Genomic DNA, 19,496 nt, shown 5'->3' on the forward strand with positions numbered 1-19,496 from the left:
TGGATACGTTTTCTTTTTCGCACATAACACGGCCGTAGGTCTGTAAATACTTATCACTGAACTCCCGCGTGATCTAAATGTATTACCTTCTTCTCATAGACTCAACATGCCGTCCGTCCATGCACAACCATCTTTGCTGGGTCGCATGCAACCCGTTTGCACGTGCTCTGCGTTGTTCCCTCCACAGCCTCGCCGCATTGTCTTCACGCGCGCACAGCTCTCATCCCCAAGCATATTCCAAGCCTCCGCATTGATCTGTACACGATCCACTATGGCTAAGGGTCCTACACACACACATACATACTTACTTGGGAGTAAATTCCACTGAACTCAGCGGGACTTGCTTCTGAGTAGACATCGGTATATGTAAAATCGCGATCCTATACACACTCTAATCAAGAGGCAAGTTCCGATGAATGCAGCGGAATTTACTTATTAGTAAAATACGCGTTAGATCGGGCCCCGCATCCTAGGGAAGTCAGCAATGACTATCTTTAGCTGGTCTCGTATTACAAGTTGGCGCGTTTTCCCTTACTCTTGCATCACGCCCGAGTCTCCGCAGGCGACCTTTCTTCCCCGCGGACTCTCTTTTCCTGCCTAATGCCTGGGCATGCGTTGGTCACGCTAACTATCACACCGAAATAAATTGCAGAGTAATGCGGGAAGTACAAAGGGGCGCACTCCATTGTGCCCTTAATCTAAGTACTGTTCCTGGTCCCTTAACAACCGCCACCAACATGAATTAAAATCTCCACTTCACCCACAGGCAAGCACTGAAAACACACACACACACACACACACACACAACCAAGCAGGGACTTGCAGACCGCTCTGTAAGCCTCTTTGCAGGCGCCCTTACAGTGTGAATGAGTGGCTAGAGTGTAACCGATAAGGAGCTGCGGTTTTGAACCCACGCCCAGGGAGCGGAGCCCAAGATCTCAAACGCTCAGTTTGCAGGCGGAAAATGAATGAATCAGGAAGCCGGGCGGGGTGCGGCCTGCGCTATTTTAGGGCCGCGTTTCTTAGTAAGAGTGACGCATTTTCCATCTCCAGGAAGCTGAGGCGGAGGAGGGTGGAGGAAAAGAAAGAAAGGAGGCCAAGAAAGAAACGCGAGGCTGCTAGAAGCTCCCGGGGAGATTCCTGATTGCTCTCGCCAAGCGCTCTCCTCCCTTCCCCCGACTCCTCCCCAGGAAAGTCCGGCTCCACTTTCGCAGGGGAAGGGGTGGGGGAGGGAGCGCCGGGTTGGGCTGAGTTGAGAGAGGGCGGCCTGCTATTATTAGGAAAGAGGCGCCCGTAGTAAACGTGGCTGCTAAGCGGCTTCAGCTCAGCAAAGGAGGGAGGGACGGGCAGGCTGGGACGCTTCGCTCATAGACTTATATGGTTTGGCCCCCATACGCTGCTCTCCGGCCGGCTGGGCTTTTCCTGAAGGCATCTCGACCGGTCAGCAATGTCTCTGGAGGACCCGTTCTTCGTGGTGAAAGGGTGAGTGGCAGCCACTCCCACGGCCGCCGCAAACTCCGTCTTTCCTCGCCCCTGGTGGGGATAGGCGCCGCAGCAAGGCAGCCTGGCCCCGCGTGGATCCGCGAGCGTGGGAAGCGTCGGGTAACGCGGGGATGTGGAGGCGGGGCGGGGGCGAGAAGCTAGAGAACTCTGATTAGAAACCCGCCTCAGCTAAGGAACTTAGTCGAAACTCCGTTTATTAGCCGGTCCTAATAAAGGCACTGCCCTACATTATTATTATTATTATTATTATTATTATTATTATTATTCACCCTAATGGATCAAACTCTCACGAAAGCCGCCACAGGGTCACAGCAAAGCGGATTCATTTCAGCCTCGAAGTTGGGACTCTCTTTAGGGTTCTTGCTACAACACAGTTTATAAATTTTATGGACCGCTCATATTTGGGGAACTGTGGACATTACTAAAAAATTATTGTGCACAAATTTTCCACGATGATAGAATCGTGTGTCTGAACGAGCTACAGCCCCCAAAGTATGTCTCTGTGACAAGTAATCAGTTTCTGTAGCTAAGTATACTTACACACACGACTAAAAAAGGAAGTTACTTTGCAGAAATAGGGGTTTTTTTTTGTAAAGTATTTTGCTTGACACTTGCACTTTGAAAGAATTGCTGAGTAGGATAACAAGGGGTTATAATAACCACTGGGAATTAGTGATGTTTTCCAGCTTCATATTTCATAATTAACAGACTAGTCCCAAAAACCCTTGAATATACTTGGTTGCGATTTGTCCCTCGATCTCCTTCCTCATTTTTTCTGCTGATCTGGTGAATGGTGGGACTCTATATAATTTGCCAGCTTGAAGGAACACTGTTGAGTTTTGGCAGCTGGATCTCATAGATGGGAACAAGGAGATCTAGAGTTCTGTGCTTTGCTCTCTCTTTAAATCTACTGTTATTCGTTTGGATGATAAAAACAGACCTATGCCTCCCTTTCACCACACTTAATTCTCTGTGAACATCCCATTTTATAGCAGACATGGGAAACCTATGCTGCCCCCCTGGGCAGACGTTGTTAGACTCCAGCTCCCATCATCCTTAGTCGGCATGGCCAATGCCCAGGGATGCTGGGAGCTGTAGTCCAGCAGTATCAGGAGGGCCACACCTCTGCTTTATAATTGCAGTAGTTTTAACAGTGCCTTATCGGTACAGTACTGTGCAGAATTAGAATGAATGGAACAGAGGCGGCTGGAAGAGATGGCAAGTTGTAGGCTAACTACAAGTTTGCATCTTTCACACACCACTATTTGTTTCTGTCGTTTAATTAAAAACAAAATAAAAAATGTAATACTGGGTAAAATCCATTAGCACCACCTCCTGGAATAATTCAGACACCTAGCAACAGAACCACTGGAATGTGATACCCCCGGTTTGGAGGTTGATTGTACTGAAGCTGCTGAGAGGTCTAGGATAGGCATAGGCAAACTTGGCCCTCCAGATGTTTTTGGGACTACAACTCCCATCATCCCTAGCTAACAGGACCAGTGGTCAAGGATGATGGGAATTGTAGTCCCAAAGCATCTGGATGGCCGAGTTTGCCTATGCCTGGTGTAGGACAACTCATAGCAGCATGCTCCCCAGGGCTATCTTTTGGCAAAGGCCATTCGTTAGGGGGACCAAAGCTGTTTCAGTGCCAAATGAAGGCATGAAGCCAGACTGGAATGTGTCAAGATGATCAGTGCCATCCAAGTTTCCCTGGAGTTGACAGACCCTCACCCTCTCGAGCAGCCTGCCCCCAAATGGAAGTGCCCATGGGGTGCTCAAAGCATGGTTCCATAAGTACTCCTCCGTATGAAGTATCCAACAATGAGATACTCACCCACTTACTTTAAGAAGAGGCTCCACATCAAAGGAGCTGACTTCAAGGTTTTAGGTTTATGTATATTTATTTGAGATGACCCATTAGGTATCCTAGTGCAATTGTCAGGTTGTCATTTCTTGGAGTTCATGAGATGCCACTTGAGTTAATGAAAGTATCTTGTTTCTGATTAGATCCAACTTTCCCTGACCCAGTGCTCTCCAGGTATCGGTGGGACTGCAGCTCCTATAAGCCCCTGCCAGCAAAGACAATAGTTAGGAATGATGGGAGTTGTAATCCATCAACATCTGGAGGGCACTAGCTTGGGGAAGGCTGGACTGGAGGGATCGCCAAAATGCATTTACCCGCTGGACGTGTGCAATATTCACATATATCTGTGCTAGACTGTTGTGATCTAAAACAGGGCTGTAGCCTTGTTAGACTCTGGCTCCCATCATTTCTTACCATTGGCCAGGCTGACTGGGACTGGAGGGGGTTGGGAGCCCAGACCAGGAACATCCCATTAGCCAGAGGTTTGCTACTACTGGAGTAAAAGAATGAAGAACCACCAATGTTTTGGTAAAACCTTCCTGCCTGGTCCCCAGGAGGCAATTCTTATCTGTCACCAGCGGTCCAGTGCGCAGCCTTTTACAATCCCAGTTTCCTCCAGGGTAACTCATCTCTAGACCCATGGAGCCTGGAGTACCATGTGGTTCTCCGGACAGCTATTCATACAGATTTCCACCTTCCAAACAGTCCTCTGAAGTGAACTGGTTTTTTTAATGCAACAATACCTCTCTCAGTGTAGAGATGCAGCTGCTTCGAGGGAGGAAACTTTGCCTTATGGGAGGCTCTCTGTCAGGTGGAACAGAGCTGCACAGCTTGCGGTTTGCCCACTTGAATGGACCCAACCGATGATATATGGGGACCCACCGGGGGTTTGGCAAACCTCCTACGCTTGTCACCTGCCTGCAGCTGCAGAAACAGAGCTGCCGCTACGCAAGGCCGGTGGGTTGTGTTCAGTCTGGTGTTCTCACGGCTTTGGCAGGAGAAAGAGTCCCCTGTCCTAGCTCGCCCGCCTCATCCCTGCCACTCTCTTGTATTTGTGTTCTGTAGGGAAGTTCAGAAAGCCGTCAATGCAGCACGTGGGCTCTATCAGCGCTGGTGTCAGCTGCTGCAGGAGACGCAGGTCATCAGCAAAGAGGAATTTGACTGGACTACTAATGAACTACGCAACAGCTTGCGCAGCATCGACTGGGACCTGGAGGACCTGGAGGAAACCATAGATATCCTTTTGAAGCTGGGGCTGGAACAGCGTATGAGGGGGCGTGTTGCCTCTCCAGGGAATTATGTTGCATCATTTTTTAAACGCAGTGTCTGCTGCTAGGATGGTAGCAGCAGGCAATAGCAGCCCCCCACCCCACCCCCATCCTGCTCTTTGCAGGGATATTTGCAAGAACTGGAAGGGGAGTAAACCCTTATTCAGTTATAAGAGATAAGGCATTCTCAGCAGTAATTCCCCCATTTTATGGCATGCCCTAGCTGAAGAGGTTTATCTGGGGCCTATGTTGCCTTTTTTGGCGCATGTCACCCAGAAAACGGTGACATACAGACGAAGAGAACTAGAGGGCCATATTTGGCTTCTGGGCCAAAGGTCTCCCCCCCAGTTTTAATGTTCTTTTATTTTCTCTATCTGATCATTATTTTATATTTTGCTATAAAGTGTAGTAGCACACAGCCCTGAAATGAAAAATCGGATGTAGGGTGCCATATAAATTCTTTCTTAAATAAAAGGAATTAATAAATAGGTAGCTCCTGCTACAGACAGAGAGCATCTGGTTGGTTAAATGCAGCGTTGGCCCACATGATATTTGTAACCAGGTAGCTCTGTCTGCTATCTAACTCGGTGACTCAGACTTAACTCACGAACACGCATTGTGGAGTCAAACCCACGCAAGTTCAAAATTGAGCCCTCTGAGGTTGTCACCCGGCGCACTTTTGTCACAGAGATGCGGGAATCAGTCAGGGTGAGTCGAACGTATGCCTTGTCACTATTGCAGCGTTTTGTCCTGTGCAGCATAAAACACTTATTGTATGCAACAGGAATAGTTCTGTTGCAGGGTTAGGGAGCCTGTGGCTCTCTGTGTTACTGGACTCCCAACAACCCTCACCAGTAAGGTCAGTGGTCAGGGATGATGGTAATTGTGGTCTAATAACATATAGAGGGACACAGCTTCTCCATCTCTGTGCTATGGTAAGTGAAATGTTGAGTGATGATTTGGAAGTGTTAACAAAAGTGTGTGGCTGGCGTGCTTTATTCTGAGAGAGAGAGGGTTTTTTAAAATTATTATTAAAAAAAGAAGGATCTAATTCCATACTCTAATCACTATACCACACTTGTAGCTGAAGCTGGGACAGTACTGCATTTTATATCCAATATTTTGGCCCATAGGTGATCTACAAGGATGTCAACTAATGTAATCTTATTTATTTCCATATATACCCCTTGGACCCTATTACTTAGGATGGGTTACAATAGGAGACTGTGTGCCTCTGCAAAAACCCAGATTTATTGTTGTTATTATTAGTGTATTCTTAAAGGCCATGGTCTCATCTGATTATATTCTCTTATTGCTTCCTTTTCTTGACTAAAGGAAATGCGAGATCACATATCCAGTCCAGCAGCACAGGCCTTTGCGGAGAGGAAAAACAGAGAGGTAAGCACATTTTACCACCCTCGCCACACCTCAGTGTTTTGCTGGAAGTTTATTCCCTGGGAGGGAAAGAATTCTAATTGGCAATGGCTAGGGTAGCTCTTTATCCCCGGTAGCATCCCCCATCCTGGTACCTCCAGAGTCCCCCACTCACCAAGTGGGCAGGGGCTGATGGGAATTGTAGTCCAGAACATATGAGGGGCACCAGGTTGGAGAAGGTTGGTCTAGAGCTTCTTTGCCACAAAGGAAGTAGAGGTGGTCATCTAACCAAGGGTAAGCTCAGCTTTCTTCTGCAAGGCGCAAATTGCTTGGATAAATGGTCTCTCTCTCTCTTTTTAAAGTGAAACATCCTTTGTCTCACTGTCAGTATCCTTGGGGTGTGGATTATAGTCCAGAGCTCTTATGAAATGCACTTACTGATTCCCCCTTAAAGGAGTAGAACCACCTGAGAGCATCATCCACAATGTTGCTTCTGATCTCAACCCCACATCTTTTAAGAGTCATTTTATTCTGGAATGCAGTGAAAAAGTTTCCTGATCTCCATACCAGAGAAAGGCTCTTCCTAGGCCCTGAGTTCCACTTAACCCTGCAGATTCTTCTACCCAGCTCACCCTTGCTTGGTCTCAGCTCTCCTGGGAGCACTAAGAATCCTGGGCTTGCTCAGATAGTGTCCCCCTTTTCCTCCCTCTGCAGATGCTGGTGGGGAGCAGGGAACACTATGGGATGCTGGATGCAGAGGAACTATCAACAGCTAATTCACATACTCTGGAAGAGCAGCAGTTGCATCAGAAGGTAAGAGCAGTGACAGTGAGCCACCCCGGTCCATCATTTTCACTGACATCCCTTCCTACAGAGACCTAACCCTGTCCTCTAGCTTGATACCTGCATTGAGAGAAATCTTGGGCTCTAGTGCAAAAGATGCTCACAGCATCTGTATACTCCCTGTTCCCTGTACCTCTCTCCTCTCCCCCAGCTGTGGGTTCAGTCAAGTACAAGAATGAAGAACCTGTGGTCCTCTGAATGTTGTTGGACTCCAACTCCCGTCACCCTGGACAGCATAGTCAGCAGTTAGGGGCGATGGGCACTGTAGTTTAGCAACATCTGGAGGCCACAGGGTCCCCATACCTGGAACTGCTTTCTTCTTTCTTCCCTGTCAGACTACAGGTGACAGATATCCTTGAGTGGAGGTGAGGATAAATGGTTCCTGCCTCCCTTTCTTATAGTGAGTGTGGTTTCAAAACCAAGCAGGAGGCAAGGACCTGTTTCTCAGCAGTAGAATGGGCTACTCAAAAGGTTATTGTGAAGACAGTCAAGATAAGGAAACACATTATCCAGTCTTTGGGATGACTTAGGCTAGAAATCAAATTGTTCCATGTTTATTCAGGACCAAAGCAAACCTCTTTCCCCACTCTGTTTGGTCCTCCCAAATGGCCATTTCAATATATTGTCAGGGACTGGCAGTGCAGGATTAAACCCTGTGGAGGCCCCCCTTGCAAATAATCTCCTAATACATTTTTGTAATTTTCTCTCAAGATCAAATCAATATTATTTTGATACATTGTCTTGGGGCCCCTAAAAGGCGTGGGGCCCTTAGGCCAGTGCCTACTCTGCCTATTTGGTAATCTGGCACTGGGGGCTGGCAGGGCTCTGAGGAGTGACCAGAAGAGGTGGTGGGGCCAGAGGCTGATCTTGGGGAAGGGGATAGTGATTTATGTGGTTGTGGGCCTTCTGCGAGGCAGGAGCCTGAGCTGGTCTAAGCAGCCAGAGACTGAGGAAGGACAGGATGTGCCAGGAACTGAGGGAGAGACAGTGGCTGAAGGGGAGAGGCCGGCAGAATCCCCTCTGTACTTTCCCCCACTGTCCCCCAGGACCATGAGGAGCTTGAAGAGGCAGGCACAGTGACAACTTCAATGTAGGAGAAGTCACAGGCTGCTTGTGCTCACACCATCAGATGAGGGTACTTAAGTTTGGGGTGTAGGCCTGGCCACCTGTCCAACAGCCCAACTTCGAGCGCAAGCCTCAGGAGAGACGCCAGCTACCTAGCCACCAGAAGTGTGTGTGTGTGTGTGTGTGTGCATGTTCAGTGCGCCTCAGGAGCTGTAATTCTTTGTCAATAAAGAATTAAACATTTGTCCTCCTTGGACTGGGTGTGCTCAGGAGGACATCTATTGAGCAAGTACCAGAGGCCTTTCTCTTCTTGCTAAATGAAGAGGAGTCCCATAACCACTCTTGTTGTTCAGGTGCTGGATTCTTTGACAAAACATTAATGTGACAGTCAAGATCCTGAGGGCTGACTTCTGTGAAGGGATATTAACCTGTAAAAGCATTCACTAGTTTCAGGTTGTTTTTTGTTGTTTTTATTAAAGATTTTCTTGATTTACAGAATTATGTGTAATGTCTCTCGTGTTTTTTCCATGTAACATTTTTACAAATCAGTTTCATTTGATGAGACATTAGGAAGAAAAGGGGGGGAAGATGGGTGGGGGTGGCGGTGTTTCTATTTTGCATAATGTATGTAGGGTTTGGTGTCAGCGTTTTCACTAGCTTCAGTTTTTCAAGATTGCTGTTGAAATGAGTTTTGGTCCCATTTGCCTAAATGCACACAAAAAGATGGACGTTTATGGGTCATATGTGGGGCACCAGAAGTGACGGTATGGCTGCCTAACTCCCAGAGTTGCTACTCCAGCTTGGTCCTCATTTCCCCTCACCCTGAAGGCCAGTGTCCAGTTGAGGCTGAGACTTCTTTGTACAACGTATTATTGTATCGTGGGCAGGAACCCTCTTCGTTTCTCTTTGCTTAGACTCCCCCGCTGATGTCTTGCAATCTCGCTTTCTCCTTGACAGCTGATCATTGAGGAGCAGGATGAGCAGCTGGAGCTCGTCTCTGGCAGCATCCGAGTGTTGAAGCACATGTCGAGTCGGGTCGGAGAAGAGCTGGATGAGCAGACTGTGTGAGTGCAGGTAGTGTGGGGTGTGCGTGTGTGCTGATGTATTGCAACACTCCTATCTTGCTCTTTAGACAAACCTTTCAAGCAGCAAAGGGGACAGTGGGGGCGGCCCATTAGCAGGTTGGGCCTGGATAAAATGGCAGCAGACTAGTCCCAAGGCCACTGCTAGATCAGAGAAGAGGATCCAGGACCTTTGTCTATCTAGGACTGTGGTGGCCACTCATTTCTAACAGATTCAGGAAGGACTCAAGTTTCAGAGACATGAGCACAGGATGCTCCTGTACCTGTGTGAGCTCCCAATAGGGGCTAAGAGTGCTTTACCTTCTCCCTCCCGCCCTTCTTCAGCAGGAACAGATTTCTTTGCCAGAGGGCCCCCCTCCCATTGCTGTGCACTTCCACTGCCCAACCCCATTTTCTGGGTGAGCATCACAAGGAGAGCACATGGCCAGAACCTCTGTTGCTGTTCACTCTGCCAGGGAGCAAGTTAAGAAACCCTTTTCCTTGCATCTTGGCTTGGCAGAGGGGAGCACCCTTGTGTTTATTAAGGCTGGTTATTGGGATCAGGGATTATGCTTGGAACAGATTGGACCTCTGGCTCCCAGTTGTGTATCTCATTACTAGAAAATGCTGGTGTAGCTCGAATGAGTAGATTCTGAACTCTCTTGGCAGGGAAGATACCCCTAAAAGAAAACTGCTTGCAACCTGCCGGCATACCTGGCTGACATCCCCATGCTTTGTGATATTTGTGGGGTGGAGGCAAGACTCAGAAGCTCTTATTGGGAGAGGGTTGCCCTGTGGGCAGTTGCCACTCGCGTTGACGATGCCTTTGCTGGCCTTTCAGGATGCTGGAAGACTTTGCCCACGAGATGGACAGCACTCACAGCCGCATGGATGGCGTGCTCAAAAAAATGGCCAGAGTCTCCCATATGGCAAGTGGTAAGAAACAGCTCTCTGTTCCAGAACTACTTTGGTACAAGGGAGATTTTACTCTTCCCCACCCCGATAACCTAATTCCCCAGACTTCTTGTAATTGCTTTCTTTTCCCCATCAGTTTTGCTCAGGGATTTGCATCAAGTAACTGAAGATGTTGGTTTAGGAATCTGGATGCTTGCCTTCTCCCATAAAAGAATAGCAAATGTTATTATTTTAGTGGTGGGGAAGGTTTCTCACCCTGAGGGCTGCCTTCCTTTGTGGATAATCTGCTTGGAGCCGCAGTGGGGTAGCCAGGAAGCAGCACCACAGCAGATTCTTACCTTTTGTACAGTAGACTAATTCCAGCTTTGCAAATGTCAGATAATTTTACACATACTCACCATCCAGGCAGGCGAGAAGCAGTAGAGTCCAGGAACATATTCAGTCAGCCAAGACAGGACTAGTGAGGGGTGTGGCCTCAGGAGAGGGGTGTGGCCTGGTAAAAGTCCCAATGGCCAGGTAGAGAGGCCTTAGCTTCCTCACCCTGCCTTCATCACCATAAACATCACCACAGGCGAAGGCAATCTGGCTTCCACAAAAGTGTTCTGTGTTTCACAGCTGTGAATTTCTGCCCCTTTTCGCCTGCCTCTTGCCAAAACCTCCAGCACACCCCCTGCCTCTTTCCTCTACAGCCAGATTGACCCATTCGCTTGCTGGTGGGTGGTGGTGCAGGTGGAACAATAATACAGGGTTGAGCTTAGTATTCACTTTGAAGGCAGTTTTTGCTGCCTTCCTCTCTTAATCAAAAGAGCATTTGGCATCACTGCTGAGACTCAGCAAGGCAGATTCATCACAGGAGATCTGGAGTACGTGCATATGTGTGAAATAGAATGGCAATTAAAAGAATGATGTAATGGTATAAAAACCTGAACATTCTGGTTGGGCCAGTGTTGCATCTCCATTTCTACTGCTGGCTCTCAGCACAAGTCCCTAGAGTAACAGATGCAAAAGCAGGTTAAAACCATTTTTTCCCTGGCAGGAGTGCCACTACAGTGTCATTTAGTGCTCTTGTTTCTGGCTTACAAAGAGCAGGCAGTTGCACACAGGAATGCAGCTTCCCGAGTCAGATCCTTTGTCTACCTAGCTCGGTATTGTGAATGCCAACTAGCATCAGCTCTCCAGACACTCCCAGCCTTGCCTGGAGAGGCTGGGGCCTGAGCCAGAGAGCTTCTGCATGCAGATCTCTTAAGTTGCAGCCCTTCCTCCATGGGTGAGGCAGGCAGGAATTCAAGCTCCACTCTATGGCATAAACAGGCCTGCAGTGTCTCTCCATCCTGCCCCACCTCTTGCCCAAGAGTGCTACAGATGTTAGCTACCTGTGTCCAGTGCTGGAAATTCCCATTGTTCTAGGCGCATTTTGCGACCACGAATTTCATTCGTGCTAGCAGTTTCTGAGCTCTGGGCAGAGTACTGTATCTAAGATTTCAGATTAAAATGGCAGTGTGGAAAGGAGGACCCTTTTCTGCCTCCCCACTTCCAGCTACTCTCTGAAGACTGGAGAAGAGACCCTCTCAATAAGATTAGGGGGGTGGGCAGGGGAAAGACTAGACCCTGTGAAAAATGAACATAACATTTTAGCTGCAGTTCATTCCTTTTAAGCTTTGTATTCTTATTATTTAAAAAGTGTTCCTAGACATTCGCGTCTGCACGCACACAGATACCGGAAATCGTGTCTGCTCATGTCAAATGCTGAAAATAGCTTCTGCGCAGGTGTGCTTTTTGGCATCTGGGCATGCGCAAAACGATTTCAGGCACCACGAACATGCGCAGATGTGATTTCTGGTGTTGCACTGCACCAGTCCGGCTCACAGACAATCTCCTTGAGGGTGGTCCCACCCATGGCCAGTAAACCTTGCTGACCCCTGGATTAATGATTAATCCAACAAAAAAGATTAGGTCTCCACACTATGGTGTTTTAATTGGGAATAGACCACCCAATATCATTTCCTCAAATGTTCACTTGAGCTCTTTCTACTTGTGGTCTTCCAAGGATGAGTCTTGCACCTGTGTCCATCATGCTTGGAGTGCAGGCCAGTGGGATGGGGCACACGGTTCAGAGGGTTAGAATATGGTTCAAATTGCGGCATCTTACATGCTTTAAATTAATTCTGTTTAAGGCAGGGCTGGAGAACCCATAGCTCTCCAGATGTTCTTGTACTACGGCTCCTATGATCCCTGACCATTGGCTATGCTATCTGGAGCTGATGGAAGCCGGAGTCCAACAAGATGTGGAGGGCCACAGGTTCCTCATCCCTGTCTTAAAGGATCCCTTCTAACTGTTTTTGCTTATTTGCAATGTCAGACCCCTCACTGTGGTGGAAGGGCTGGTGGGTTCTTAACAGGATTGGTCTTCTTGCACTTAACACCATTTCCCCCTGTATTTTCTCTTCCCCCACTCCATCAGAACGGCGTCAGTGGTGCATCATCGGCCTGTTGCTCGTTGTCATGGTGGTAGTGCTGGTTCTTATTTTTGCTCTGTGATCAAATGGCAGAACGGACACGGGGGAAGGGTGGCAGGTGCCAATCCCATCCCTGTCGAGTGGAACACCGGGGCCTTGTATCCTGTGTGGGATCGTTGCGAAACCTCCTCCAAAGGTGAAAAGGAAGCAAGTCCATTTAATCAGGTGGAATGATGGATTTCCAAATGGGCTGCTCTCCCTTGCAGTCAGACTTTGCTCCTAATTGTTTAAGGCTGCAGATTTGTGAAAAAGGAGGACTGGGTTCTGGAGCTTAGGAAATTTGTGCCATCTCCCTCCTTTTGTGTGTGCCAGGGTGAAATTATAGACAGACAGATGTGCCTGTTAAATGTGGAAGCCATATTGCATATGCGGTTTGCAAGTAGATGCAGCAGCGTCAGTTTCCTTTCCCCCACTGAGTAGCCTTTTCTTCTCATCTCCAGCAGCCAAAGAGGAAGAACACGGTCCCAGCTGACTATTCTTGCTGCCCATTATAGGTTCTTATTCTTCATGCCACCTCTGAACGGGCGCAAGATTGCTGCACATTTAATGTGCTTGCTGAAGAAGCACAATTGACTAAGCCATCAGTTGTGTTTTACCTCAGCCAGTAGCAGATGGATACTGTGAATAGACGGGGTAGGACAAAGGCCTCGCTTCCTTTTTTAAAGGGCAAAATTGCTCAGAGTTGAGAACAGGCCAAAGCCATCTCACTGCATTAAGTGCCAAGAAAGAGATTTTGCTTCATGGAACTGGCAACATCACCCCAAAGCTCCTTCTCTTACCGTGAGGCCAGCCGTCCAACAGAAACAGGGAGCAAAGTGTCAGAATCTCATCACCCAAATCCCTCAGGCCTCAGTGCTGTGCTTCAGGTTGCAAGTGGTGCCAATACTTCTGGGGTGCTGCCAAGCACTTAAAGAAAACTGGTTTCCAGACACCCAGTCAGCTCAATCCCTTTCAGTTATATGGTAAACAAACCTTCTCCCCTTAGGTCTAAATCCCTGCCAAGGACACACTGTCTACGCTGATATAAAGAGGCTACTTTCAGCCAAGCCCAAGTGACTCAGTAGCCTGATGTGGAGGATAACAGTCCTTTCTATGAGGCAGCCCTACTGTCACATGCACTCAGAAGCCATTCTGTTTTTATTGTCAAGTATTATTAAAAAAAAGGTACCCGAACAAGCTTTTTAGTTCTTCCAAGAAAAAAAATAAAAGTTTTTATACTTCTATTTAATACAAACTTTGGTTCTGGAATATTGCTGTGGGAAGGGAGTGGTGATATTTACATACCCCAAAATGTGAAAACAAGAGCAGCAATGGCCATCCAGATGATGTCAAATTGTCACTATCATCCCTGGCTGCTGGACACTGAAGACCAACAAAATATGAAGCAACAGAAATTCCCCACCTCTGAACTAGAAGAGAACCCTACTTTGATCTCACTAGTCTAGCATTCTGTCTTCAACTATGGCCGGCCAGCCACAGAAGTTATTTGAAGCTAGGGATCTAATGTACTTTGAATGCACTCTCAGTCATTCTTATTGAATTGTGTGGGCATTATTTAAGATGATTCTTATCTGATTGCCTAAAGCTCAAAGCTGTGATCACATTGTATTCCGAGCAACCGAGAATTTCTCGTCTCTACCATTTGCAGCAGTACAAACCTCGTATCATGTCCTCCCTCCCTGAGAGTCTTGCTGTGCAGTTTGCAGGCTAATCTGATGTAGTTCAATCTGTGTTCAGTGGGGCTTAGTCCCAGGAAACTGTGCACAGCAATTTAATTGGAGCCACTCTTTTCAGTAGAGTAGTAGAAATTCAACAAGTTCTGCTGAACTCAAGAAAAGGTAAATATGTTAATGCCCGATTTTGCAAACATTTATGCTGTGGTTTAAGGAATGCTTTGTCTAGTCCAGGGGTGGGAAACCGGTGGCCCTCCCAATGTTGCTGGAGTACAACTCTCATCAGCCTTCACCATTGGCCATGCTGGTAAGGGCTGGCAGGAAATGAACGAACAACATATGGAGGGCAACCAACCAGTTGCCCATCTGTACTCTAGTATAGTGGAGTTGAAGAGCAAGATACGAAATTTAATGAATCACACAAACATGAATCTCAGTCATATTTGTTTTGTATAATGGGGTTGCTTAATTTGAAAATAGAAGTTACTTAGCCCGATGGATCCACAGAAATGCTCCAAAGCTTAGATACCTACCTTAAGCAAATCCGGTCTGTTTTTAATTTCAGCAAGGCTGCTCCATGATAAACTCCCCAGGGAATAATCAAGCTTACAAATGAAATGGTCAGGCACGCAACTGTTACAAACTTTTTTTTTATTATTAACATTTCTGAATTCCTTTTTTTATTTTTAATCTTTACAGTAGTTAATGTGCAATTTCTTGATACTCTCAGGTCACAGGGATGAGGGAGTCACAAAATTTTTCTTGGCACTTATAACACAGAACAAATACTGGCATTATCCAGGGGCAAAGAGGTGGGCTTTAAGGTGAAAAGCAGGGGGTGCTGAGGGAGCTGGGGTGGGGCGGGGCGGGCGGGGGAAAGGGGGAGGATGCTTTTGTTATGTCATTTTAAAGGATCTGTTTTCCTCTCTGAGAGGGTTTTACAAGGGGCAAGGGAGGGAGAGGGGCTGATATTGGAGTAGCTGCTTGCATCAACCCAAAGCGCCTGGAAGGGGGAAGAGAGAAAAGTCCATGCTGCATCTGCACAGAGGTTACATAATCAGGCTTTGTTAGTGCTTTTCAGTGTACATTTTTTTGTCCTTTTTTTTATAAAATTGTTTGCTCTAGTTTAGAAAAAAAGAAGAAGAACCCAACAAAAGCAAAAAAATAAAAGATGGACCAAAAAGTGGATACAACAAAAGACAGAAGAAGGCCTCATTCCCTTCGCCCCATCGTGGGATTATTCCCATTTCCAACACAAAGCCTGCCCAAGATACAAATAGACCATGGGGGGCGGGGAGAATTATTCAGCTGGCTAGAAGGAACCTCAGAGAAAGATTATAAGATTTTGAGTCCAAGGGATCCTCAGAGACCCTCTAATATAGGTAATTCTTAGGTTTTCTCTGCTGCAGGACATTTATGCTGGATCTCCCCATTCTGCTACATCTCCAGATAATATCCATGAGACTAGACAGTGCCGTTTCAATTGCCTCAGAGTGGGTCTCCCCAGGATACTACATACCCAGAATTCCAAAAAGCACAGCCCCAATAGGTCATAACATATGTCCAGACATTCCTCTTCCAGTGTCCCTTTGTTTTTGAAATTTAGATCTGGCAGTCCTACCAACACAGAGAAACAGGATAGGATTCTTCAAGGTTAGTAACTACTTTGGGCCAACTCTCCTAAATATGCCAAGCCTCCTGGTGAGAAAATGTACAACTCTTATCTTTTTGGCCTAGGGGATGCCCTAAGCCAATCTCACCTGATTATTTTTAAAAACAACAACAACCCTTTTGCATGCAGACAAATGCTGCAAGAAGTTAGTCTGTTTCATGTTCCAGTGTAAATAAAATTGCTCACCTAAGTTCAGCCAAATGAGATTCAGGATAAAGGTAAAAAAAGGTAAAGGACCCCTGAACAGTTAAGTCGAGTCAAAGGTGACTATGGGGTGTGGTGCTCTTCTCACTTTTCAGGCCAAGGGAGCTGGCATTTGTCCACAGACAGCTTTCCAGGTCATGTGGTCAACATGACTAAACCGCTTCTGGCACAATGGAACACTGACGGAAACCAGAGCGCACGGAAACACCGTTTACCTTCCCGCCCCAGCGGTTGCACTGGTGTGCTTTCGAACTGCTAGGTGGGCAGAAGCTGGGACAGAGCAATGGGAGCTCCCCCCCAATCACGTAGATCTGAACTGCTGACCTTCTGATCAGCAAGCCCAAGAGACTCAGTGGTCAAATACAGAGTCAGACCATTAGTCCATCAAGCTAAATTTTGTCTGTGCTGTCATCCCCAGCCCTACCTGAAAATGCCAAAGATTGAACTTGCATGCAAATCACTTGTTCTATCTCTGACCTATGACTCTTCCCCCAAGCGTCCTTGTAATTTCCATGCACACTTCTGTACATATCTAAATGGCTTTATGTTAGGAAGAAGGATCAAGAAGGTATTCAAATCAGTTACATAATAACTTATTGGTTTGATTGAACACTTACTTTCTACAGATGTTTCCAAACTCCAATAGTAGGTTAAAAAGTGTTCTTTCCAAAGCTCTGGAATCAAACCTCGTGGCTGATATACAAAAGGTAAAACTCAAACTTCAGGTAACGATGTAGCCCCACCACAGTGTTTTTTTAAAGAGTGCTTCTTCCAATGATGGTCTTACGTGAAGGTCATGGAGAAAAGTAGGCACACAAGGACTAGTACGTGAAGAGGAACATATGAAAGCATTCTAGCCTCTTTCACCACATTTACTTAGAATTTCAGAGTAATTTCCAAACCAAATATAAGCCACCCAACCTTTACTTCTCCAACTTGATTCTTTAGAGAGAGAGAGAGAGTTCCGTTACAAATTCCAGTTCCGCCATCACTGGGAGAGAGGAGAGGGAAATCTATCTGAACTTGTACAATTTAGAACTTAAAGGTCAAATTGGAGAGGTTTGGTGGGGTGGGGCAGAGAGTAAGAGAAGAGAGTATGATGCACATCAGTCAGCCAGTGTAATGATGTGTGTATATTATATATATATGAGTAACAGAGTCAATGGCCAGGCATTTGGAGGAGAGGGACTTGGGCCATATGCAACTGGAGTTGAGTGCAACTGGTAACTTCATAACCCCATAACAAATGGTGGCCTCATGTGCATTAAATTATCCACCCAGCCATTCAGCAACACTTAGATGAACATGCAGGTGTGCATCCAGGGGCAATGTATATGTATAGTTACTTACACATGTGGTTCTTTTTTTCTGGATTAGGTTGACAGATGCCTTGCAACCAAGCTGATACCCTTATTTTGTTCCATGTTCATATTCAGCATGACTTAGAACAAGGCCAATCCTCAAGGGAAATCTCATTAAATTTCCCTTCTAGAACTATCTGAGAAATCAGATTAAGAAAATTAGAATGAGATTGCCACTTTTTGTGTAGTGAATATCTATGTTTTTAAATGTTACTTTTCCATCAACTTCTTCAGGGAAAAGTACAAGGGTAAAATGAGTGAGCTTAAGTACATACATGACCATATAATGCAATAGAAAATAGGGCATGCTGGGTGATAAAATAACCCTTTCCTGTTTAAAAGCAGCTAGTGGGGAAGGAGAAGAAATGGCCTGAAAGAAAGCGAGAACTTAGTGTTATGTCAGAATTGTGTCAATGCCAACATTTATGCTTTCAGATCTTGGCAAAATGTGATCCATTCCTCCAAGTGTAGTGCAAATGCTGACACAGTCACCGGCTAGTGTGTGGCTACATCGCTAAATAAACCCAGTTTATCATGGATTTCCACCAACGGAGGCACTGGAATGGCAATTCTGGGGAAGATTGAAAAAGAATATTCTCAGCAAATTCATAAAAATACAATTCCCATGATTTCCCTGGAGAAGTCATGTCATTTAAAGCAGTATAAACCTGACCTAGGTTTGAAATGTAGATCTGCCTACGGTAAGTTTAGATTATTGCCAGCCCTTTTTATTTAAAAACAAACAAACAAACAACCATTTCACAGTGAGTGAAATACAACTGTGCTGGGCCAACACGGAGCAAATGGGGAATGCTACGCATCCAGCCTCCTGGGCTTGAGCTCAGTCTCCTGCCGCCAAAGGCAAAATGAGTGCTCATTTAAACAGTACTTCCTTTTAACATATTCACATGTCTGTCTTTGTCTCCCTCCAGTGGAAGGAAAGGAAAATGTCCTGCTTTTAGTATCAAATAACTCATTAAAGAAACAACAGCTAAGACTGCCAACTGTGCAGACAAAAGAAAGCCAAAAATATGCCCTGAAGTAGAAGCCAAGTCCTTTCTACGATGAAGCAACGTTGTAGGACATACAAAATGGATGCATGCCATCTTAGTATTTCAAAAGCCATACTCTATTGTACATAACTTTTCAGTCATGCAGCTGGTTGGTGGCCATTTTGTCAAGTTACCTAAGGAGAGTTCTGACCAAGATATCGAGACCCAAAATGTATCCTTGCAGTGCAACCCTGTGCATGTCTGCTCAGAAGTATATCCCACTCAGTTCAACGGCACTCACTTCCCAGTTACGTATGCTTAGGATTGCATCCTTAGTGTTGCAAATGTTTTCTCCTGGGCGCAAAAATACAAGTAAAATTAGTGAAGAAGCAACCATAGATTTGTACTAGTAGGTGAAGCAGCCACTACAAGGTACGTTCCTCCTGCGCCACAAAATTAAATGTACCAGGGTGTTCTCTGAGCTTGCCTACGACAAGTGAAAATATACCCCAGCCCACTTGTCAACATGGAGTAACTGCCAATGCTTAATTAGGAGCACTCAGAGCAAAGTGCTCTCTATAGGCTAGGCTGCTTTTGAGCCCTTTCCGTAACAACAACATGTTCAATTTTTGTTACTGATCTCCACATCAGACCGGTGGAATCTGAGTGTTGCAACTCCGACTGTAACATATCCAGTACAGAGTTGGTACTACCCACTAGAACTTTTATTAAAAATTATAAGAGAGTTATTTCACAAGAGGTAACTGGGCCTGCTTAGTCTCGCTTCCTCTTCACAAAGAAACAGTGGCCTGAGCCCAGGCGACCACTGCTAGCCCTACCTTAAGAGAAACGGGACTTTCCCCAGACCAGGCCTGCGTCAACTGACAGATGAGTAGACATGAGATAGCCAACCCAGCTTGAAATAATAAGCCAGTTAGTCTCCAAGATGTCACAGCATTTGCCATCTTTTTGCTACTAGGGACAACTACTGCTCTGGAGTTTATTCTCTTGGAAATTCATGGGCAAGTGTTTCCACCCTCTTTAAAAAGCTGTAATTCCTTTAAAAAAAAAAGATTGCCACCCATTGCCTCATTTCACAGTTTGATTTGCTCAAAGGAAGGCCAACCGTTTCCTGAGAGAATTGCAGACTTTGTTTTCTAGTAAGAATAACCAGGAGAGAGA

The 19,496-nt window shown here is 46.2% G+C and overlaps 1 protein-coding gene across 1 annotated transcript; it reads left to right on the plus strand.

The window, feature by feature from the left end:
- The first annotated feature begins 980 nt into the window (after window positions 1-980).
- Window positions 981-15,854, plus strand: STX10 (syntaxin 10). The gene is made up of 8 exons (XM_083430990.1): window positions 981-1,482; window positions 4,436-4,605; window positions 5,252-5,346; window positions 5,974-6,036; window positions 6,727-6,825; window positions 8,878-8,984; window positions 9,823-9,917; window positions 12,358-15,854. Exons 1-8 carry the CDS (start codon window positions 1,448-1,450, stop codon window positions 12,432-12,434), a joined length of 741 nt encoding a protein of 246 aa, XP_083287116.1. The 5' UTR covers window positions 981-1,447; the 3' UTR covers window positions 12,435-15,854.
- Window positions 15,855-19,496: the final 3,642 nt, after the last annotated feature.

Source organism: Podarcis tiliguerta (assembly GCF_965153285.1).
Source record: "Podarcis tiliguerta genome assembly, chromosome: 2".
Taxonomy (NCBI): domain Eukaryota; kingdom Metazoa; phylum Chordata; class Lepidosauria; order Squamata; family Lacertidae; genus Podarcis; species Podarcis tiliguerta.

Bases quoted from the DNA above. Each gene is read 5' to 3' on its own strand.
- STX10 (XM_083430990.1), top strand. From the start codon at position 1,448: ATGTCTCTGGAGGACCCGTTCTTCGTGGTGAAAGG. The intron at 1,483-4,435 runs GTGAGTGGCAGC...TGTGTTCTGTAG, and splicing joins CCGTTCTTCGTGGTGAAAGG to GGAAGTTCAGAAAGCCGTCA. The intron at 6,826-8,877 runs GTAAGAGCAGTG...TCTCCTTGACAG, and splicing joins AGCAGCAGTTGCATCAGAAG to CTGATCATTGAGGAGCAGGA.